Genomic DNA, 23,081 nt, shown 5'->3' with positions numbered 1-23,081 from the left:
CTGTCCATCATTCATGTGCGAGCGTGCGTGTAGTAATAGTAGTTGTAAGATCCTTGCTGAGTAATTTATTTCTGTAATATTGGTTTTAATTCAATGTAGAAACACATTTTTTCGAGTGGTAGGATCATAAATCAAGAGATCTTGCTCAAACTTTTTCCACACCTACAAATGCCAAGATAACAAAATATATGACAAGCATGGACGTTTGCAGTTTAGACATAAAACGTTGTTTAATGGTTCATGTGCACAGTAGTCAAAGCTAATGGACAGACTATTTGAAATGTGTAACAAGCTTTCCAGCAAACAAATGGAGTGACAGATTACCCGCATAATGTGTAGGCTACATCTACAACCATAACATCGCCTCAGTTTTCTACCAATGTACATAAAATCCCAAACATTTCGAATCCAGTTCCCCAAAAGTAATTCAATTTTTTTAAATAATTTATTTACAGTTCATTGACATTATAATAGATATCGTGAACTCTGGAGTGGAAGCACGTGGAAATGGTAGAGGTTACGATTTCGCTCCGGCCTATCACACTCTCGATACCTCCACCAAATCACCGCGTGAACAAACACTAAATTGCTTATTTACACTTCCAACTAACTCATCGAGCCCCAAGCATGCATCACCCCAATAAACAACTCAAGGCAATTTCGTATATTAATTAAAGGAAAGTTATTAACTGTCGAGAGGATTATACAAATTACAAAGTGATAAGGGAAATACAAAGAACAGGCAAGTTTGCCAATGATCTCGTTCCCTATCTTGGCTAGTTATCTAGGTTGTCCCGTTAACTCTTACTCCTTAACCCTAATCCAGATATCTAGTGAGTCAATCTATTCTTAACTACCACACTCACAACACTGCACAATCACTCGTTCCCTACGATACACCTACACATATACATACCCAGGCCTGACGAGAGGGGGGGACAGGGGGGTCTGGTGTACCCGGGCCCGCGGCTGTCAAGGGGGCCCGGCCTTGGTCAGCGGATTTTTTTTTCTTCTTATTGAGATTCGAATTGTAAACATACATTATATACTGGGGAAATAATTTACGATTACAAGGGGCCCGGAGAGGTCGTCTGTCCCGGGCCCGGGCTGGCTCTCGGCGGCCCTGTACATACCACTTAGCTTTCTGTCTGACCACGAGGTAGCGAAGTCTTGAGCTGCAAACTCACTTCGATGTTACCCACCCAGAGTCTCCATCGAAAAGCCTCGAGTTTTCCTCGAAAATCAAGATCAAAACATCTGGCACGTGGCATCCATGCATTCGATTGGCCAGTCACACCACATGACATACCACAACAACCAATCACACACCCTAGCTAGTGTACGACGTAGTTCCCAGCCTTCCAGCGATGCTCTACGTAAGCTAGTTGCCTAGTTGTCTGGCTTCTTACTTACGTTGTGTCAACGTTCCCCATTCTATAACGTAATCAAACACGTGTTTCGCTCTAAGGCTTGTCTGTTATGACGATAGCGCCCTCGCGGCTACACCTGACCCTGCCTTACGTGACTGCCATTACGTGAACGACCTTTTATTTCCAGGTGATGTAGGCGTCGCGAGTCTCAAGTGGTATGAGTTCACCTTCAGCCCGTCCGTTTGCTTACGTGACTGCTTGTCTTGTGAACAGAACAGACGGGCCAACCCACACTACAGCTCTATCCCCACTCTTTCGTGACAATAGACCATGTACATTTTAGTAGAATAGTATAATGTAGATATTACCTCACATTGTGTACTATCATTTTCTATAAATACCATATACATATATACTTTTCTACACTCATGATATACATACCCATGTAAAACTCTTCTAAAAGCATCGTTGCCTCTTTATTGGTAAAATAGACTTTCCTAGGCAATAGGTCGAAGTTGAAGTTGTATTTTTCTTCTCCTCTAATTATTCCATGGTAAGGCGTGCATGAAATATCACATTACCGCCCTGTTATGGTCATGTGGGCATGGGATGGAATCTCCTTCGATCCGACTATCTAGGTTGGGTCTCCACCTTTGAAGGACCTTCTAGTTGCGGACTTGGACTCGTATACAGCAGGTGACTGCTTGGAACTAAACGATTCACCAAATCTTTACAATTAAATATTCCCAATTTGCATCGCAATAGAACAATATATTAGTGAGTAATCTCCAGTTAGGCTTCCTTCTAAATCATTTTTATAATCTACCTTTACTAAAGCGGGTGAGTTTAAATAGGTCCAGGAATTTACATCTAGCTGTTAAGCACGTACAACATTAGGAAGATAATTATTGTACTTCTTCAGCAGTTTTTGTGCCTCTTCCAGAGCCTCCTCCCCTGTGGTGACCAGCACCGTGTTGGATAACCCCGCCGTCCACGTGCGACGGAAGGAGGAGAGTTTGAAGTAGGGAGGGTTGTCGATGAGCACGTGAGGGATTCCCAGCAGCACGGACAGGATGTGGCCGTGTAGTCGGTCAGTGATCACCACGCGCCCACGCTGCAAGTACGAGAACCCGTTAAAGGTCATCAAAAAGGCTGTCTCCATGGGGGATTTACCCGGGTTTGTCTTCCAATCCCACCAGTCACTCATGGAAACACTGAGGTTAGTAGGTATCTCGGGTACTTTATATCCGGAAGACTCGCGATCACTTCTCTTCAGCCACACGATGTCGAGGGTGGGTGGCATAGTGCGCGGGACACGCCCCAGGCCAAACGCCATGTCGGGCATCAGCATGAGTTTCGTCCCTGGAAAATATTCCTGCGCCAGAGCCAGCGACTGTCTGTCCCGTAAGAAGATGGTCAGGTTCTCCCTGTGGGAGTAAATCTCAAGGCTCTCATTCAGATGAGCTCGATTTTTATTTTTAAGCCAGATGCTTTGAGAAAACAAAACAGTCGGAAAATCTGGAAAAAGATTCAATATTCTTTTCCTAGCAGTGTCAAAGCCAGGGTAACCCAGGAGGTTACCGCCACCTTGCAAAAGAATAATAAGCGATGTTGAGTTGTAACCGTTACTTATCTCCCTTGCCTTTTTTAGGTTGTCATCGTTACAGCGTCCAGTAGAACAGCTGAACACTATAGTCACTTTGAGTCGCTTCAACAAGGCCACCTGTCCCGCCGCAATGGCGGGGTCGCCTTTGTTCTCGTAAGTGGCGAACTCCATCAGCATGGCGTGACGTCGACCCGCTAGCAGTGACGTCAGAACCCGCACGTGCAGGCGCTGCATCTCCCACACCACCTCGTCGTTGGTGTGCAGGGTAGGAGCCAGGCGGTCTGTGTCGAAGGGATGGAGGGTGTAGTCCAAAGACAGGAAGTCGGCCCACTGAGACAGCAGCATGAAGTTGTGTGGGCGTCCTGGCCATCGAAGCCCGTAAGGACTTGCCGGCGCCATGTTGTCGATGATATCGGTTGTAAGTGTGTATGTGGCTCTGTCGGACGCGTTGATCATCACTGACGGTGCAGTCTCCATGATGATACCAGGACGGTGCCAGCCAGTAAGTAGTATGGGACATGTGACAAGCAATGCTGCTAGCACTTTGACTAGATGTCTGCTCTGGCTGCTTGCTCTCCCTGAATACGTTAGCCTAGAAAATACTGAACAGAAAAAATCATCGTTTAAAACAAGGAAAAGTCTTACAGTTATCGTTTACCAATATTTAAAAACAGAGAACGATTTAATAAAGTAAATCTATAACATTATTCATAAGTAAAAGGTGACTGTAATTTTATTGAAAACGAACAAAAGTTATGATGACAAAAGTTATGATAAAACAATAGAGCACAGATTTTGTACTGCACATTCTTTTTGTATTTGAGATTAATCGTGGTTCTTTATTCTTTGTACTTAATTTGCATACCAGCTGGCAATAATGGTATAATGAAGAAATATTACAGAATGCCTATGCTGCCACAGTAAACAAAGTGTTGTAAATTTAAAGTGACGTCCTTGCGTTTCTGTGCGTATCCTAAAGGGACACTTTACATGGTTTGCCATGAGCCGTAAACACAGCTCCCTCTACAAAATACAAGTTTTAAACGACACAGAAACAGCCTCCTTTGGAGACAGAAGATATTATAATTTTGAGATAATGTGGATAATTTCGATTGCGAGGGATAACAAACTAGATAACAGTTACTGCGTATACTGTTCGCCTATTTTGAAGCAATCGGAGATAATAAAAAAAATGTATAATTATGTGATAAAAATATGACTTTAGAACATGTGTAGAGTGTTGAACTGGCTTTATGCAGACAAAAAACCTGAAATTTTCAAAGTTTTCTAAACGTAAAGTTAAAATACAGTGAAGTACACTACAGATATTATAATATTGATAACGATTTGCACACAAAACTCTCTCCTGTTTGACATTCACAAAACAGACACAAGTGTACAGATGTTCGTGTTCTGATTTCCAACTCATTTTAACTGTGTAGATGTGTCTCGTGATCTTTACCGGCGCCATACTATTTACCTTTGGTGACGTTGCTGTTGGCGCCATATTGAGTACCGCCCCCTCCCCCCACTTCCCTTGCCCGGACCGGTTGCGCCCCTCCAGGTGGCAGCTCGCGCTGATACGATCTTGTCCGCAAGGGGCGTGCTGACATTTTATGCCTCAACTATTATAGTGGTTGGGTTTGTATCTGCCATGTTGTTGCATTATCTAGTGTGTTATGTTCGAACATAATGGTTGGAAATGAGATAACCTTACATGGTAAAGAATTAAGAAAAATTGTATCACAAAAAGAGAAAGATCAAAGTCAAAGATACAGAGAGAGAGAGAGATACAGAGAGAGAGAGAGAGAGAGCGGAACAATTTATACGCCAGGTGTGAAATGTGATAAGACTACGACAATTTGTATGCCTCAGGCGCATACTTAATATCTTTTGGCCAAATACCATCACCAACGAAGAACTCCACCGAAGAACTGAAACCGAGTCCATCAACACGCAGGTTCAACGAAGGCGTTGGCGATGGATTGGACATGTGCTCCGCCAGCAGACAGCAGACCTTTCCACAGTCGCCCTGCGATGGACTCCAGACGGCCGAAGAAAACGAGGCCGCCCAAAGGAAACTTGGAGAAGAACAGTGGAAAGGGAGATGAAGGGAAAGGGCTGGACATGGGGTCACCTAGAGCGGGTTTCAGCCGATCGACATCGGTGGCGAACTCTGGTTGAGACCTTATGTGCAACCTGATGCACGAAGAGGAATAGATAGATAGTGAAATGTGATAAGACTACGACAATTTGTATGTTTGGCGGTTATTACGTTATTCACCCTGTGCTGCTCTCCTTGCTTCAGAAATCATCTCACTGAAGACAAATACATATATAAAATAATCCGCACTGTGTGTTTATCTGAAAAACTATCAAATACAAACTTTAAAGTTTGTGCTATATTCAGTCTTTCTCTCTTTCTGTCTATCAGAATCGGAATAGCATGTTATTTTCTTATGTCTAAGATATAGTGTATTGATAAAGAAATATATTCATAACATGTATTACCAATATCCATCTATTTTTCGTTTATCCGTTCTGGTAGCAAATACTAGGAATTCTACAGTTAATAATGTAGCAAATTACACCTATGATGTATCTAAATTTATCTCATAGTTGACTATTTAATTCATTATACACTTCATAAAGCTGATGATGCACGTTCTATTGCAGGGATTTATGCTGTTTTGTGTTCAATCAATATGTTGATTTTTTTTTCTCTCTCTCTCTCTGCGCTTGTACGTGTCTGCTTAAATGATAAGACATTGACCCATACCATCAAAGAAGAGTACGGTTAGCTTACCATTGCACGTGATTGTCTTGCCGTGAGTTTTCCCTCTGACATACAATGCTAGTCCGACAATAGTCACCATCAGACCCGCAACGTTGACGAAAGATGCACTACGTGACCCGCTGACGTACAGCAGCGCCACCACCAGCACGCGCTTGATGACGTTGGCCATAGCGTGACTGACCACGTCCAACGCACGCAGGATGACGCTCGTGCTGATCAGCGAGTACGTGACGTGAAACACCCCCGACAGCAGCAGTGACGTCACAGCCAGAGTTGACCTCCGTGACATAATGTCCACGATCTCAAGCCACCAGACAGCAGTCAGCACTACTACTGACATTCCCACTAGGACACCACCAACACACCAGCTGAAACGGCGAGGGCCAAGGTTTAGTTGTCCAGAGTGCAGTCCCTTGATGGCCAGGTTTCTGACGGCCAGCAGCACGTTGGAGCCCATGGCCAGCACCACACCAGCGCTCAGCGCGTGCTGTACACTCAAGGGATCGTCAGACACGAAGACGACGGCGCCGCCGATGACCAAGGGTAGACTGACCCACACGCTGTAGCTGAGAGGCTCTCCGTGCCACACCCGCTGCGCCAACGCGGACACCAGCGGCTCCATCAGTTTGATGGCCAACGTGGAGGCCGCCTCCGTTCGTGCTAAGCTCCAGTTGGTCAGAAACGTCGACAGCACGTGCATTACCAGGGCAACGATATAGTTGTTAAGAAAATTATTGTTTTTCTCGTTGATGCTTTCTTTGTTTTCAGCGACGTCGGCCAAACGTGTCTTCCACGACGCCGCCGTCAGCATCCAGCAGAAGAACATCTGCACCACCGTCAGTGCGGCAGCCATGGTAACTGGGGTCACGTGGGGAAACACAATGCTGACGTTAGTCAGGAAAACCTTGGCCAGCTGATGACACGCGTAGGATGACACCGTCCACGCCATGAACGCTGTGAGAGGACCCATCGCCGTTCTCTGATGTTCCATCGTTAAAACGGTTGAGATAAATTACAATTTTCTGCAACACAACAAACCATAAACATTATAAAATTTTTACCAACAAAAGCAGATACATAAAGGATTGATTAGTATGTGTGCACAAAAACAACTAAACAGTCAGAGACCCAGCCATCTATACAGGCTCACGACCAAATAAACATAATTAGTAAAGCCCTCTATTTATATATAGTATTTCAATATGCTTTTTGTTATTTTACATATATATATATATCATCCTAGGTTAAACCTGTGTAGGTAGCAAGTGAATATACATACTACATACATTGAGAGAAAACCGCTGTTGGCCAGTCGCGCTGATTAGATCGTGATTGTTAATGCCTCGGGCTGATACCTGTACCATAGGTGAGTGCAAGGTTTGCTGTTTGAGCGCGTGTCTATGTCTGAGGTTAGATAAGTTAGATAAAGGCCAAGAGCAAAAAGCACAGACCAAGAGGACATGAAGACCCAGAAACAAGACCTAAAAGAAAGAGAAAACATTTTTCGTTCATGTCTCGGCATGTCGCATCTGTTGTTTGTATTCCTTTTCATGCGTGACTGAGTGACTCTTTGTCTGCTAGACACTCCTTTTTTATGAGTGAAGTTCTAGGCCTTCTTGTCTTTAGGACGAGACCCATCTTCTCTCCGTCTCGCTTCTCTCTCACCCTCTAAAGAGTCGGGTACCTATTTCAGACAGTTGGATCGACTAAAGGAAACTTGGGCTACACGGGTATCGAACGCCAGTGGACTGTTTGCTTCCTATGGAGACGCCATGTGTTAGGAGAATGTTTACATACTTCTTTTTCCTGAATACTACAATACTATGGGTCATAGAGCGAAATCCGGTATGTAAACTGCGATGTCGATCTTGCGCGCAGCGACCCTAGCGGTATCTTTAGGTTCAGGGGAGATAATTACATACAAGCGAGGAAGAAATTATTTTGTCGTCTAGTAAATCGCATTCCAGTAATGTGTGTACCATCATAAAAAAATTCAGTGTGTATTTCAGTGTATTATCCATGAAGGTATTTTGGTACATAATGTTTCGCTTCATAAACACTAGCAAGCAACAAATAGTAGACTTACAAAAGTAGGCTTTAAATGTTTATACTGATCTTTATCCTTTTTTTGTTGTTGTTGTTCTTATTGTTTGATTTTTTAGAAATCTTCTTGCACTTGATAATTTGTATTTTGGTTTTATATTACTGATTTTTGTTTTGTTTGTCCAAACAGCTGGCAGTCAATATGACATGTGAGTATCTTTGTCAGCTTTCTCTCTTTCACACACACCCACACCCACATCAGAATTAGGAAAATGCAGTCAGATAAATTAAAGGTCATGATGTTATGAAAAATAGTGCACCAATGTACTCAAAGACAAGTTTTGCATCAAGCTTACATTTTTAAAATTTGTTTATACTTGACATTCAGGTCAACCAGCATTACTCTTCAATTACTAATGATCAACTGGGTCTACTGGGGTTAAAAATATGTATAATATATAAACAGTCTTCAAAAAGAGGTGCCATAAAAAGTATAAAGAAGTGAAAACTACTTGTAAATAGGACAATCAAATGACATAAGCAATATTTTGACACTTTGAAATACAGGAAAAGTGGCCAGCTTATGAAAATATTAGATTCAAATGCACAAATTACAATGCTTAGGGAAACATTTAAGTGAGCATTTAACAGCACAGTACAAATAAATTTGCTTCAATTTTTTTTCAAATTTCTCAAGTAAGTCTCATAGGATCCTAGGATGAAACCAAAATCAATATAAAGATAAATAACAAAGAGTGCTTTGACATGGAAAATAATCAAGTGATTCAATTTTATAAACTTTCTTTTTCGCTTAGAAAACTGAGTAGCAAACAACCTTGCATTTTCTTTTCAAAATAAAATTTAAGCCCACACTGATGTACAGACACTGCATCCTGATGTTCTATCTAATGAGAAGATTTACCATGAATAACGGTTTTAAGTCTGTGTTTGTCTAAAACTGCACCATTAGCCTTGCTGTCACTTTGTCCATGAGCAGAATATGTGCAATGCAGGAAATAAATAATGTTGAACAACCATGTACTGGACACAACCAGACTTTCCTTTAGTGTTGGATATTGCTTAAGAGTCAGAAATTGTTCATGTTCTGCACCAGCAAGCTGACTCCCATTTCACTTCTTTCTAGATTGTAACTTTCTCCTTTCTAGCAATTTCATCAAAGACAAGTGCACAAAATATTTGATATAATAACAAGGCAATGATTTCATCCTTGTCTGACCATCTCACTCTTTGCTTTTTGCCATATGATCCGTGTCATCACAAAATCAGGGGCAGGCTGAGGTAGATGTTCAGAAAAATCTGTTATGAGCTGTTCCTTTTTGGCTTCTGTTGACATTTTCTTGTCGTTGACTCATAAAGTTGCCTTTGAATTTGTTTAAGATGAAAGAATTCGTCCTAATAAAGCTTTTTTTTTTTAATGTTGCAGCGTTTGTTTACTACATGACAGCTAGAGAATGAATGAAACATCAGGGGGGCTGTCAGTGATGTCTTGTGCCAGTGGCACCTCTGACTGGCAAGGTTTCTGGTTAGGTGTATACAATCGTGAAAATAATGTGTAGCAGACGACATTGTTCAGCATCGGTAATCTTCAGCAAGCAATATTTATATCTATAAAGAACGTCTTAGAAAATTAACATGTGCTAACCTTGCATCATCCGGTAGAAATCTGAAAAACGATTTGCCAGGACATTTCTAGCGGCAATTAGTGCAATTAAATGCGCGACATGTTTCCACTAGCTCGAAACTTCTCTTCGGCCGCCATCATGGGAGAAAAGCCCGGATGACGCCTCTTGTATTTGTTATCGTTGTTTGCATCTGGAACTATAGCAGGCGTTTGTTTTGGGATAAGGTTAGATACCGAAGTTTGGGTTGTTAGGATGTAAGTGTCCAGTGTTCAAGTAATTTTCTAGAATACTAAACACCCGGGAATATTACTTTCGGACTCTAACAATATCTCCTGACGTTCAACACCACTTTTCCTATGGGTCTGTTGGTTAATGACATATGTTCGAAGTTCACAAATTCCAAGTCAAAACTCCCAGACATTTATGCTTGTTGCTGTAGGGGAACGAGTCAGCTGTGTTAAAATATTCTACTTAAACTTAATATCTTTCTCTATATATACACACGCACAAGGCATCCAGGAGTATTGTCTGATATAAAGAAGAACAAACTGAATATGTACTTTGCATCTGCAACTCAAATGTGCGACCGACAGCATAAAGATAATGGCCATTTGCACTTTTAGAATATGAATAAGAAGTGAGAATAAATATCATCAAAGGAAAACATTAAGATGTCTGTTTTCACCATAGCTTGATAACACCAGGCCGAACCTAGATCCAGCTGATGATTAAGGTGAGTGCCCCGGGTACAGGGGACTCGTTTTACTACACCAGATGTGATGTTCTTTATGTACGAACCTTCCAGCAATGCGCCAGCCTCGTACTTATTGCAACTTAACATCATCTTTTCGGGCAACAAGATGGAAACTTTCATAACCTGCAGGCTATACCTCTGAAAATGGCATTTACAACTGAACAATCCATTCTAAGGTTATTTCTTTCCGTGGTAAAGAAATTTTCATTCAACGGCTAAAGAGGGAAAATTCGTTTCAGGAAAATAATTTATCAAAACATAAGGGATCAACGATGACTTTCGCGACAAATTGATGTTCGATTAAATTATGTATGTATATGTATATTAATATTCTAATATAGTATATTATAGAATAACCTAAACATTGTGGCAGACCAGTAACATGAAAATGAAATGCCAATCGTATGGACAAACGTTTAAAATTCTTAATGACACAAGCACAGGTATTCATCTCATAAATTTCTAATGAGCTTTCACAAGTAGCACTGAAACATCTAGAAATGTGTCTACACTCAAACAACGCTGTTGCGTTAATACTGTCACATGGTCATACAGATCACAGAGAATTATAGGTATGTTGTAATTCTAACAAACCACTTCACCTCAAAATACGAATGCATGTGAAAAGGAAACGAGCCTCAATCGTTCAGAAACGTCTGAAGATTTTTTATGCATTTAACAATGGGAATTATAGAGAATTAGAAATAAAGATTATAGAAATAAAACAAAATGCAAATAATTATGACAGTATTTGCCTTTTCTTTTCAAGTCCTGCCACCTCACCCGATTCTGCGGCCCTGTTAAACACCTGCAATTACTCAGTGAGTCGGTGATACGGTTGCCCGGTCGCTGGCTCTCTTGTCGCGTGTCCTTCGATCCTAAAGCGAGAAAACCTGTTTTATTCGGAGGGATAAGCTCCTACAGATGTGCCCCAATGATTCATTTTTCAGCTTAGGTGGAGTGGGGTATGCAAAGAGAGAGAGTGGGGGAGGGGCACAGAAAGATAGAAAAAATAGAAAAAATACAGAGAGAGGGACAGAAAAAAAATACAGACAATGAAGAAAGAAGAACATATTTCCGTTCCCACGCGCGTGAGAAAAGCTTCACTAAAACAACATTTGAAAAAGAAAAAAAAACAAGATTTGAGCGAAATCTATGATGCTTACATAACGGCATCTGGCAGAGTATATGTTTACAGCCGTCCTTGTTGTTACAACATTACTGGCATATGAAATGTTCCATCACACAGGACATCTCGTGAAAATATGAAAGTCGTCATGTGTTTATGTCTGTGTGCATGCGTGTGCACGCCAAAGAGATAACTAAATAAAGAAACAAATAATTTTATGTACATTTTCATCACCTTTGTTAAATAATAGTTTAATAGTTCAATACTCAATAAATTTATGAAATCTGCTTTTGCTCATATCTCTCTCTCTATATATATATATTTTAAATTACCGATGCATGAATTGATTGTGCTCTCCGGCAACTATTTTCTCAGAAGCGAATTTCGGTCGATGTAAACAAACATGCCAGGGATTGACTGCAGCTCTCACGTTTCCCTTCAATGCTGTTCATCTACATCTAGAGGTAATTGATTACAATATGGATGCTGTTTGTAAACCGAGCAGAATTCAGGCAATCCCATTCCCTTCCTTCCCACGAAACCTTGTAACAAACACATGTGACCCACAATCACGACACTGTATATTAAATTCTCATTTTCATGGAGTCTGCCCTTCTTCTGCGCTTTCTTCAGTTAATCGTTGTCAAAGGCCTTGAGGTAAACATCAACGGCAACTTAGGAAACTGGCGGTGGGGAGGGGGAGCGAGCGGAGGAGGGGGCGCGAAAGGTGAGAGGCTGGGCTATGGAGCAGAAGGCACTGAGAACCTAGCAGTTTGAAACTGGAACCATCCATTTCATCAACAGTTTGAACACCTGTCTTTGAACACCTGTCAGCGTCGACTGTGTTGCCTTAGATCGACCTTCGGAACGTGCACGTGACTTAGCCTCTGGTTTGTGTATCTATTTTTGTAAACACCTAAACATCCATAGAACGTAGCACGTAGAACGTAGAGTGGGAGAACGCACCTCACGCAATCAGGCGGATCAGAAAGGAATTTACCGAGAGGCAAACAACGTGAACACAAACTACTGGCCTTGCCGTTGGATGCTATCTTTATTTTTAAACATTTCTAGGCAGTAAATCTATTAAGAACAAAGAAAGACTGCAGCATCTCTATATCTACCCTCTCTGATGCTACCAGGGTGCCTCTGATGTAAGTCAGAGAGGGTAGATAGAGAGAGGCTGCACCCTGGTAGCATCACGTTTCAAAGGGACGCAACTTTTCTGAACAAATAAGGACAAAGAAGGAGTGCAGCCTCTGTATATCTACGTTCTCTGAGTCAGTAACAAAGGGCAGACGCAGGAGACAATGGTTACTATTTCTGTACAACTCCGACACCGAAGAAGACTTTAGCGGATTCAGTGAACTTGGGTTCATTGGTGAATAAAGTAGAATTTTTAAAAAATAAAATGTAGTTGGTGCGGCTTATATACAGGTGCGCTCCATGAAGTTTAAGTTAGTGACGCGCCTTGAGTGAAGAGTTACCCAACCATTAGCAAACAAACATGTCTCACTCAGACTCTAAGACGACATTGTTTGTTTGTCTGTGTTTAATTTACGTAAACATTTTCAAAATTTGTCGCACTTATGATGTCAAAGTGAGAATGACGTCATGCGATGGAGTGCGTAATGGAGTGGAAGTGGGTGTCGTCTGCTGCGTGGTCTGTACACAGGGTGAGAATGTTCTCTGCGTCGCTTGCATGTTTGTGTTCTTTTGTAGAATTTTTGTGTTAGAGCAATGATTTATTTCTTTTCATGCAGGAAAACTTATTCAGTATTTTCCTTTGAATATTATTTAGTCGCGCGAGTAAGTCACGAAAACATGAAAGATTTGCCGACATGATGTATTAGTCTGGAGAGTATCATTCTATATTCTGGCCTCCTGTCAATAGTCAAAGATTCAGCTTTCAGTCTTTAGCTTTACGAGTTGGCAGAAGGTTCCTCGTCCCAAGGAATGAGCAAATGACAAGCAATAACTCCAGTGAGTTCATTATTCATTGAGTCAGTAGAGTTTTCTCTCTTGTCTACCATGTTGCTTGGATACGCCTTTAGTTGCCAGTTTGGCGTTAAACACCTTTCATCGCCCCAACCCCCTGTCTCTCTCTCTTTTTTTTTTTTTTTTTTTTTCGCTCATCATAACCAGTATTAGTCTCCGTTTTGAACAAGTCCCTTTCGAGCCTTTGTCCTCTTTTGTGTATTTCCATACTACTGTTGTTTGTTTTTTTGTTGTTGTTGTTTTTCTATTGTTGAAAAATGTTGACATGGAGGGTGGGTACGGTCCTTACAGACGCTTCTAATTAGTTTGTAATATTTGGGAGTGCGCAGAATGCGGCATAAAAGGCGTCTTAGTGACATTAAAGACCTTAGTGAATAGGTCCTTAAAAATATCAGTCTTGTTCGTATAAAAAAAAATTATTAGTACTTTTCTGCGTGCATTATTCATTATTTCATTATTCTCGCCATCCACCGTTCAAAAGCTGTCGGAATCTAGGGGACATACCTCTCGCTTTTTTCAAAGGCCAAACTTCTAATAAAGAGGATATCTTTTCAAAGGGTTCGACTAGGGGGAGAGAGGTGAAAGGTCAGGGCGCTTGACAGGCCAGATTGAATCGAAGCGTGACTATTAAAGTTCTGTCTCATGAGCGCGGGTGCTGCCAGAGTCAGTAGACGAGATCAAAAGCCTGTATAGTGTCTCAGATTGAAACAGGTCATGTCAGGAAAAACAGAGCTTCACTGGATGAATAAATGAGAAATAATGGAAACACACAAAAGTACAGTTGCATAATGTTACGATGAAAGTGATCACAGCTTCTTTGATATGTAAAAAGAACATAAAATCATTAATGTCCCTAAAAATAAATAAAGCGAAGAAACTGTCCTAGCTGCTAATCGGTAACTGTAATTGTTCCGTAAGTTATGTAGGATACTTCGTATAGAGCTAAACTGAGTTCATATAAATCATAACATTTGTTGTCAGAATATTCAGTTTGATTCATTTTTGTCACTTAGCATTCGTCGGATTTTGTCATCATCAGCTATCAAGAAAAAACAATGTGATTTCTGTCCCATGAAACACTTGGTTGCCTCCAATCCACAAATCCTTAAACCCTAACAAACGTGATGACATTTTTATTCAAGAGGCAAACTAATAAAGCAAAGTCATCATGATTGAAATGTTGAAATGTGCAGTTTCCAACATAGACGAGTAAAACAAAAATAAGAAAACAAATACTGCATATTTAAAAAAAAAAAAAAAAAAAAAGGCAAACGCTCAGTGTAGATTTTACAATGCATCTTTGAATGTTGCTTCTGTAGATAAAGCACAAGTGAAAACACATAGAAATGGGATAAATGAGAAGTACCATAGAGTTGAAACTTACTTCATATACTCCTTATAACAAAATGACGAATAAACTTGTGTGCCATGTTATATCTTCCTTCCTTGATCTGTATCTCCGTAACAAACTATAAGTGACAGCTGACCTGTAGTTTCGTTTTCATGTTCTGAAAACGTCCTTGAATGGTCTTTAAAAGGTGTTTGTTTTCAGTGTGGTCAGACCTATGTGAACCTTGAGATGGCATGTTAGCTTCTAATCGTAAGATAATTAATTACTAGTTGGATGACTTTACGCAGTGTAATAAAGTAGTCCCTTACCGTTCTTTTTCCCAACACTCGACCTCTCTTTAGATCTTTTCACTGTGGCAAAAACAAACCCTACAGATGCAGTCTCTTGCTGGCCAATAATGTGCTGGCTAACTAACCATCGAATAAGGCAAAGCCTCATTAACCGCTGCTTCTACTGACGTGGGGGCCTTGAGGTGACTCCCTTCTCGCTGCTTTGCTAGAGGGACTAATGGTGGTGCAGGGATGGGGATGAAGGGTGGAGGGGTACAGCCGCCAGCAGTGTGTGCTGTTCAATCATTGGACCATGCTGATACAAATTCTTCTGTTGGAAAAGTAGAACAGTGATAAAGATCTTCAACTGGCGTCATTGAAGTGTGCCGCGTGGATGTGATGATGACTGTGACCTTTGCCTGCTGGACACTCCATGTCCCGGGAAGAACTTTCATTTTCGAGATACTGTCGATAGAGTTAGTTTAGTTTATTCCTTTTTACTCCTCTAGGAGCATTGGGCTGCAACATCGATAGTTTATGACAGACATTTCGGTTATGTGGTCATCAGTTCCAGTTTCAAACCCAATTTTCTCACAACACGTATTTCTTTAGTTGTCGAAATTTTGCATACATCCATACTTACGATTTCTTTCTAGCAGCGTTTAGATAGTCGAAACTTTTGAACTAAACGATGGTGAACGGTGCAAGTTCACGTGCCGCAGTCTAGTAAGGGTCGTCTCTAAACTTTTTCAGGTCGTTGAGGGTGAGGTGTTAGAGACCTCACTTCTCTCTACGCCAGCTTTAAGAGGACGGTGCCCAGACGGACTTGTAGTACTGGACTGGTGCGGACGATTTTTTCCAGGTAACGGCTAAAACGAGGCTTGAGACTGCAAAGCTTTCAGTTTATGCACATTCTTTGTTTAGGCTCGCCGAGACTAACAGCGGAGAACTCAAGAGGCTAAGCGTTGGTCTTGGCAGACAGACAGCAATCCACCTGTACACATCCCTGGTGTCCATCTCCTCTCCACCGCTGCCCTACCTTCCCCAAAGAAGATACCCATTCGACTAGAAATAACTAAAATACACGTGCTACCATGCTATTCACTCCTCCGTGTAATATGGGCAGCTAATTCAAAAACGTGGACACGGTTGGATGCTTTTTCTCCGCGATCAACTCTGAATGATGAAAATGTCAGAGAACCAGAAAATCCGCCTCCCCCAACCTCTTTCCTGTCTTCGCATAAAGGTGGTAAGACGCAAAGTCGGATATATATAGATATCGGCGAGATTTAAATTGTAGCACATAATGACAGCACACCTTGTATGTGTTTCGCAAGTCCATACCTTCATCGCTGCATGGTCCACTAGAAGCAACGCGAACTGAAAGTCTCGACAACTAGGTTTCTGGTTTCGCCAACTATGATGGGGTGGTAATAGGCTTTGGGACTTCTGCTGATAAGGAGAGGGTGAACATTAGCTAATGGGCTGAAATAATCCTCTTACGAGATGAACGTACTTCAGCTAATATTCAACAAATTTCATCGAACATTCAGCGCCTGCCGGTTGTGAAAGCAGAACTGAGAATTCAGTCTGTTGTGGTAAAAGACATAAACCCCGTTTTGAGATATAGGAGCGTACAAAGACATGTAAAATAAAAATCATCGCTATATTATAAACTGTTGAAACACTTGTTTTTTTAAATGCAGAAAAAACGTTAGTATTATTTTACTTTTCCGATGGTTGACACCTAAAAACTCGAAAGACGAAAATTGTGGTTGTAAGTGATACGAAGAACTTCGTGTTGTCCACAAATTCAACAGTATGCGTCGATTTTCGTGTCAAGATTTTCAAAGTAATGACCCGTGTGTAATCAACCATACATCCCAACATTATATCTCGGGTATGAAAGTCAGTAAAAGCTTAAGTGTCATCGGGACGAGCAAAACAAAACTTAATTTGTAACAGCGTAGATGCGCCTCGTGACCTTTACCTACTCCTGACCTTCTTGTGTCACCCGCAGGAGTGTGACCGCCTAAACCTTGTTATCAGGTGTGTAAGCGAGTGTGACGGACGCAATTCTTGGTACCTGGAATGTTCGGTACGTCACTGGTAGATGCTGGATGCTTCACAACACAGAAACTCACTCCAAACATAAACGTACGTGTTGCCAAGAAAAAAATGTCTAACGTCCACTTCGGACAAAGTCAATCAAGAAGAAAATCTGCTAAGCCTTGGTTTGTGATTAGTTTAATTTTTTTAACGTATGATTTTCTTTACATAAAATTACTAACAAAAAGTTTAGTTTTCTATTGATCAATAAAAGGTTATCGGACTTAAATAAAAACGTTTGGCCCGCAACCTTGTTTATGATGTGTTTAAATAAGTCCAGGAATGTACACCTAGCTGTTAAGGACGTACAACATTAGGAAGATAATTATTGTACTTCTTCAGCAGTTTTTGTGCCTCTTCTAGAGCATCCTCCCCTGTGGTGACCAGCACCGTGTTGGATAACCCCGCCGTCCACGACCGACGGAAGGAGGAGAGTTTGAAGTAGGGAGGGTTGTCGATGAGCACGTGAGGGATTCCCAGCAGCACGGACAGGATGTGGCCGTGTAGTCGGTCAGTGATCACCACGCGCCCACGCTGCAAGAACGACAACCCGTTAAAGGCCATCAGAAATGATGTTTCCATGGGCGTGTTGCCCTGGTTTGTCTTCCATTCTCGCCAGTCGCCGACATAAACACTGAGGTTAGTAGGTATCTCGGGTACTTTATACCCTGAAGACTCATCATCTGCTCTCTTAATCCACAAGATGTCGTGTGTAGGCGGCATGGTGCGAGGGACAAGGCCCAGGCCAAACGCCATGTCGGGCATCAGCATGAGTTTCGTCCCTGGAAAATGTTTCTGCGCCAGACCCAGCGACTGTCTGTCCCGCAAGAAGATGGTCAGGTTCTCCCTGTGGGAGTAAATCTCACGACACTTATTTAGATGAGCTTGATTTCCTTTGTGTAACCAGATGCTTTGAGAAAACAAAAGAGACGGAAAATCTGGAAAAAGATTCAATATTCTTTTCCCAGCAGTGTCAAAGCCAGGGTAACCCAGGACGTTACCGCCACCTTGCAAAAGAATAATAAGTGATGTTGAGTTGTATGTTTTGCTTATCTCCCTTGCTTTTGTAAGGCTCTTGTCGTTACAGAGATAAGTGGAACAGCTGAACACTATAGTCACGTTGAGTCGCTTCAACAAGGCCACCTGTCCCGCTGTGATGGCGGCGTCGCCTTTGTTCTCGTAAGTGGCGAAGTCCATCAGCATGGCGTGACGTCGACCCGCTAGCAGTGACGTCAGAACCTGCACGTGCAGTCGCTGCATCTCCCACACCACCTCGTCGTTGGTGTGCAGGGTAGGAGCCAGGCGGTCCGTGTCGAAGGGATGGCGGGTGTAGTCCAAAGACAGGAAGTCGGCCCACTGAGACAGCAGCATGAAGTTGTGTGGGCGTCCTGGCCATCGAAGTCCGTAAGGACTTGCCGGCGCCATGTTGTCGATATCATACATGATGATACCAGAAAGGTGCCAGCCAATAAGAAGTATGGGACACGTGACAAACAGCACCTTGGTTAGATGTCTGCACTGGCTGCTTGCTCCCCCTGTAGATATAATTTTTCCCTTAGCAACACTAATAACTACATTCATAAGTAAAAGTTGAATGTAATTATATTAAAAACAAACTTTATGATGGAACAATAGAGCACAGATTTGGAACTCACATTCTTTTTTTCTATTTGAGATTAATTGTGGTTCTTTAGTCTTTGTACTTACTTCGCACACCACCCGGCAATAAAGGTAGAATGAAGAAATGCAGTCAATATTTACAGAAAGCCTATATTTTCCCATAAAACAAAGTGTTGGGAATTAAAAGCTATGATTTTGCATTTCTGTGATTATGCTAAAGTGACACTTTACATGGTTTGCCATTAGCAGTAAACACAGATCCCTGACAAAATAGAAAATTTAAACGACACAGAAACAGATGATATTATAATTTAAGAGAACGCGAACAATTTAGATTTCGAGAGATAACATCCTAGATAACAGTCACTACCTATACTGTTGGCCTATTTTAAACCAATCAGTGCTGTGATATCTATACATATGATACAAATATGATTCTAGAAAACGTGTGGAATGTTGATTTCGTTTCATGTAGACCAAAACCTGAAGTTTTACTTAACGTAAAGTTAAAATACACTGAAGTATACTACAGATATTATAACATTGAAAAACGATTTGCACACAAAAACTCTGTCCTGTTTGACATTCAGAAAACATACACACGTGTAGAAATGTGCGCCTTCGTGGGTGTCTTCAAAATTGAATTCGTAACAGTGTAGATGCGTCTCGTGACCTTTACCTGCGCCTGACCTCCGTGTGTCACCCCCAGGACTGTGACCCCTTAAACCTCGCTATCAGGTGTGTGAGCGAGAGTGACGGACGCAATTCTTGGAATGTTCGGTGCGTCAGTGGTAGATGTTGGATGCTTCCAAATGCCTTTGTCCAGTTTGTATATAAGCGATGAGAGTAAGTGTCAAGCATTTACACTGAAGAAGTAAAGAGAGAGAGACTTGCGGAATGCTGCTTAAGAAACAGAAGTCGTTGCTAGAGTAGTGTTCAGTGTCTGTGGCTGATGATTGTGTATTGGCGTGTGTCGCCGACTAATTGTACCGCGCCCTCCACGTCACAAGAGACCTTTGTGTGAAGAGATAAGTAGCGAGTGTGTGAAACGAGTGTAGTGTGTTGTGTGTAGTAAAGGCAGTGACATGCTATCTTCATTAGCAATTGGAAATTGTAACGGGACTCTCAGAGAACAAGCCATATTTACAATTTGAAGCATTGTATGTTTTTTAAATGATTTGTCAAACTTTCTATCATTAATAACTTTGCTTTACACTAAATTGCCTTTTGTTTATTATTGGGAAGGTACGATTGGAGCTCGGAGTCAATTGAATCTTCACTGGCAATTTAGTGTCAGTGTCCTCGCACACCTAAATGCCGGCGTGAGACGGTGTTCCCAGACCCGATGCCTCAGGTAGAATCAACGTCTCCTTAAGGTCTGCGCATGCGTAGAGAAATTTAAGCTACGCATGGACTTTTTAGGTAGACACTGGTTCTTCTGCAACAGCAAGATTTGATGCTTTAGGCTGAAACAATGTGTGTGTGTGTGTTAAGCCTTACCTTTAAAGGAGTGGAAGGTAATCCTTTTAGTACACGTGTTTGTTTTGGAGTGAGTTTTTTCTCTGACATACACAGCCAGACCAACAATAGTCACCATCAGACCCGCAACGTTGACGCCAGATGCACTACGTGACCCGCTGAAGTACAGGAGCGCCACCACAAGCACGCGCTTAATGACATTGGCCATGGAGTGACTGACCACGTCCAACGCGCGCAGGATGACGCTCGTGCTGATAAGTGAGTACGTGACGTGAAACGCCCCCGACAGCAGCAGTGACGTCACAGCACGAGTTGACCTCCGTGACACGATGTCCACGATCTCAAGCCACCAGACAGCAGTCAGCACTAGTACTGACATTCCCACTAGGACACCACCAACAGACCAGCTGAAACGGCGAGGGCCAAGGTTTAGTTGTCCAGAGTGCAGTCCCTTGATGGCCAGGTTTCTGACGGCCAGCAGCACGTTGGAGCCCATGGCCAGCACCACACCTGCGCTCAGCGCGTGCTGTACACTCAAGGGATCGTCAGACACGAAGACGACGGCGCCGCCGATGACCAAGGGTAGACTGACCCACACGCTGTTGCTGAGAGGCTCTCCGTGCCACACCCGCTGCGCCACCGCGGACACCAGCGGCTCCATCAGTTTGATGGCCAACGTGGAGGCCGCCTCCGTTCGTGCTAAGCTCCAGTTGGTCAGAAACGTCGACAACACGTGCATCACCAGGGCAACGCGATAGTTGTTATGAAAATGATTGTTTTTTTCGCTGATCCTTTCTTTGTTTTTAGCGACGTCGGCCAAACGGATCTTCCACGACGTCGTCGTGAGCATCCAGCAGAAGAACATCTGCGTCACCGTGAGTGCGGCAGCCATGGTAACTGGGGTCACGTGGGGGAGCAAATTGCTGACGTTAGTCAGGAAAACCTTGGCCAGCTGATGACACGCGTAGGATGACACCGTCCACGCAATGAAAGCTGTGAGAGGACCCATCGCTGTTCTCTGATGTTCTATCGTTAAAACGATTTAGCTAAGCTCTGACTATTTTCTGCAAGTCAACAAACCATAAACATAAGAAGCTGAACAGTTTTTACCAACAAAAACAGATACATAAATGAGTGATCAATACGCGTGTACAAAAACAACTAAACAAGACGAGACCCAGCCATCTACAGGTTCAATACCAAAGAAACATAATTAGTGAAGCCCTCTATTTAAATATTGTATTTCAATATGTTTTTTTTATTATTTTACACACACATATATATATAGCTTAAAGCTGTGTAAGTTGCAGATTAATAATGCATCAACTGTCTTCTATATATATATATTTACAAAGAACCGCTGGCGGCCATTCGCGCTGATCAGATTGTGTTTTTGCTGATACCTTTAGCATAGGTGAGAGTAAGCTTTAGTGTTTGAGCGCGTGTCTGTGTCTCACGTAAGACAAGTTGTAAAGGCCCAACAGCAAAAAGCACAGATCAAGAAGACACGAAGATCCATGAACAAAACCAAAAGAAAGAGAAAGACTCTTGATATGAATTTTTTAAAGTTTTTTTGTTAGTTCGTACCTTTTAGTTGACACAGAAGTAAACAGAAAGATGTTTATGTTAAGCTCTTTACAAAGGTGACTAAATCGAACACATTATGTTACTGACATATTTGTTTGCATACCTATGGATGGTGTTCTGAGAAAAATTGCTTACCTCAGCGAAAAAGCTTGAGCACCCAGAGAGACACCCGTCCTAGTAGTGACCATGTAAACAGATGCCACGTGCACAACAGCGTGCCTGAGGCGAGAACTGAACCCAGGACAGTCAACTCCAACCCTTGCGCCACCGCACCGCCGACTACTGGCATCTGACACGTGACATCGTGCTGCGTCATACTGAATATCTGATGACGTCTTTTTTTAAAACACGTCAAAGTTTTATTGCGTGTAGTCGCTTCACTGTATGGAATGCTAGAGCCACTCTGTACCTTCGGGGCGTAGATACAATCCTCAGAAAAAAGAATTTTAAAGGCTTTGTTATATTCGTCTTATCGCTAGGTTTGATAGTCTAAAATCATTGCAGTTTATACAGTATGAGCTCGAACATCTTTGCCAGGATGGATGAAAGTAGTGTAAAGGATGGGTGTCGCAGCATCTGACATTGATTCCGAAGTAACAGCTGGTGGAGACAACCTCGTAGGTTGAGAAGATGGGGAGGTGGGGGTCTTGAGAGAGTTTCTTCGTATGATCACGAACTTGCATTACTGGACTGCTGACGGACGATTTTTTTTCCAGTTAACTATTAAAACGAGGCTTGAGACTACAAAGCTTCCTGTTCAGTCACATTCTTTGTTTAGGCTCACCGAGACTAACAGCGGGGAATTGCGCAAGAGGCTAAGCGTTGGTCTTGGCAGACAGACAGCAATCCTCCTGTACACGTCCATAGAATGATGCACTGATTTTGTTGTTGCTATTAGCAACCCATGAACAGGCCTGACGAGAGCGGGGGGACAGGGGGTCTGGTGTACCCGGACCTGCGGCTGTCAAGGGAGCCCGGCCTTGGTCAGTGGATTTTTTTTTCTTCTTCTCCTTTTCTTTTTCTTTTAAAGAAAGGTCTAAGGACAGAACACCCAAGCATTACACATGCAGAAGTTGAGTTTGAGTGTAGATATTGAGATTCGAATTGTAAACATACATTATATACTGGGAAAATAATTTACGATTACAAGTACAAGGGACCCGGAGAGGTCATCTGTCCCGGGGCCCGGGCTGGCTCTCGGCGGCCCTGCCCATGAACTATTGACCCTTTATCCTCGTCTCGTGTAGCCCGTGCGCTCGAGACCTGTGTCCGCTCTGATTTGCAACTGTCATACTCACTGCATGCACCCTCCTGTCTTGTGCACAG

General features: G+C 42.4%; 1 protein-coding gene across 2 annotated transcripts; it reads right to left on the bottom strand.

Moving 5' to 3' along the window:
• Positions 1–1,049: 1,049 nt before the first annotated feature.
• On the bottom strand, positions 1,050–22,258 carry LOC112562837. Of its 2 annotated transcripts, XM_025236381.1 has the most exons (4): positions 21,891–22,258; positions 20,190–21,232; positions 18,495–18,604; positions 1,050–3,375 (listed from the first exon to the last, which is right to left on the bottom strand). In XM_025236381.1, the coding sequence occupies exons 2-4, from the start codon at positions 21,175–21,177 to the stop codon at positions 2,248–2,250; spliced, it is 2,226 nt and encodes a 741-aa protein (XP_025092166.1). In that variant the 5' UTR covers positions 21,178–21,232; positions 21,891–22,258; the 3' UTR covers positions 1,050–2,247. The 2 variants fall into 2 exon arrangements, with proteins under 2 accessions (XP_025092166.1, XP_025092167.1); XM_025236382.1 differs by lacking the exon at positions 1,050–3,375 and having other exon boundaries at positions 17,197–18,604; positions 21,891–22,247.
• Between the last annotated feature and the right edge of the window lie 823 nt (positions 22,259–23,081).

The sequence above is a fragment of the Pomacea canaliculata genome, linkage group LG4 (genome assembly GCF_003073045.1).
Source record: "Pomacea canaliculata isolate SZHN2017 linkage group LG4, ASM307304v1, whole genome shotgun sequence".
In the NCBI taxonomy this organism is placed as follows: domain Eukaryota; kingdom Metazoa; phylum Mollusca; class Gastropoda; order Architaenioglossa; family Ampullariidae; genus Pomacea; species Pomacea canaliculata.
Note: the sequence above shows the minus strand (reverse complement) of the source record. Positions and strands in the feature narration are given on the sequence as shown.

Excerpts from the sequence above, each read along its gene's own strand:
- LOC112562837 (XM_025236381.1), bottom strand. The coding sequence starts at position 21,177 with ATGGGTCCTCTCACAGCTTTCATTGCGTGGACGGTGTCATCCTACGCG. Across the intron at positions 18,605-20,189 it reads TACCTTCCACTCCTTTAAAG|GGGGAGCAAGCAGCCAGTGC; the intron begins GTAAGGCTTAAC and ends TTATATCTACAG. Across the intron at positions 3,376-18,494 it reads TCATGTATGATATCGACAAC|ATGGCGCCGGCAAGTCCTTA; the intron begins ATGGCGCCGGCA and ends ATCATCGACAAC.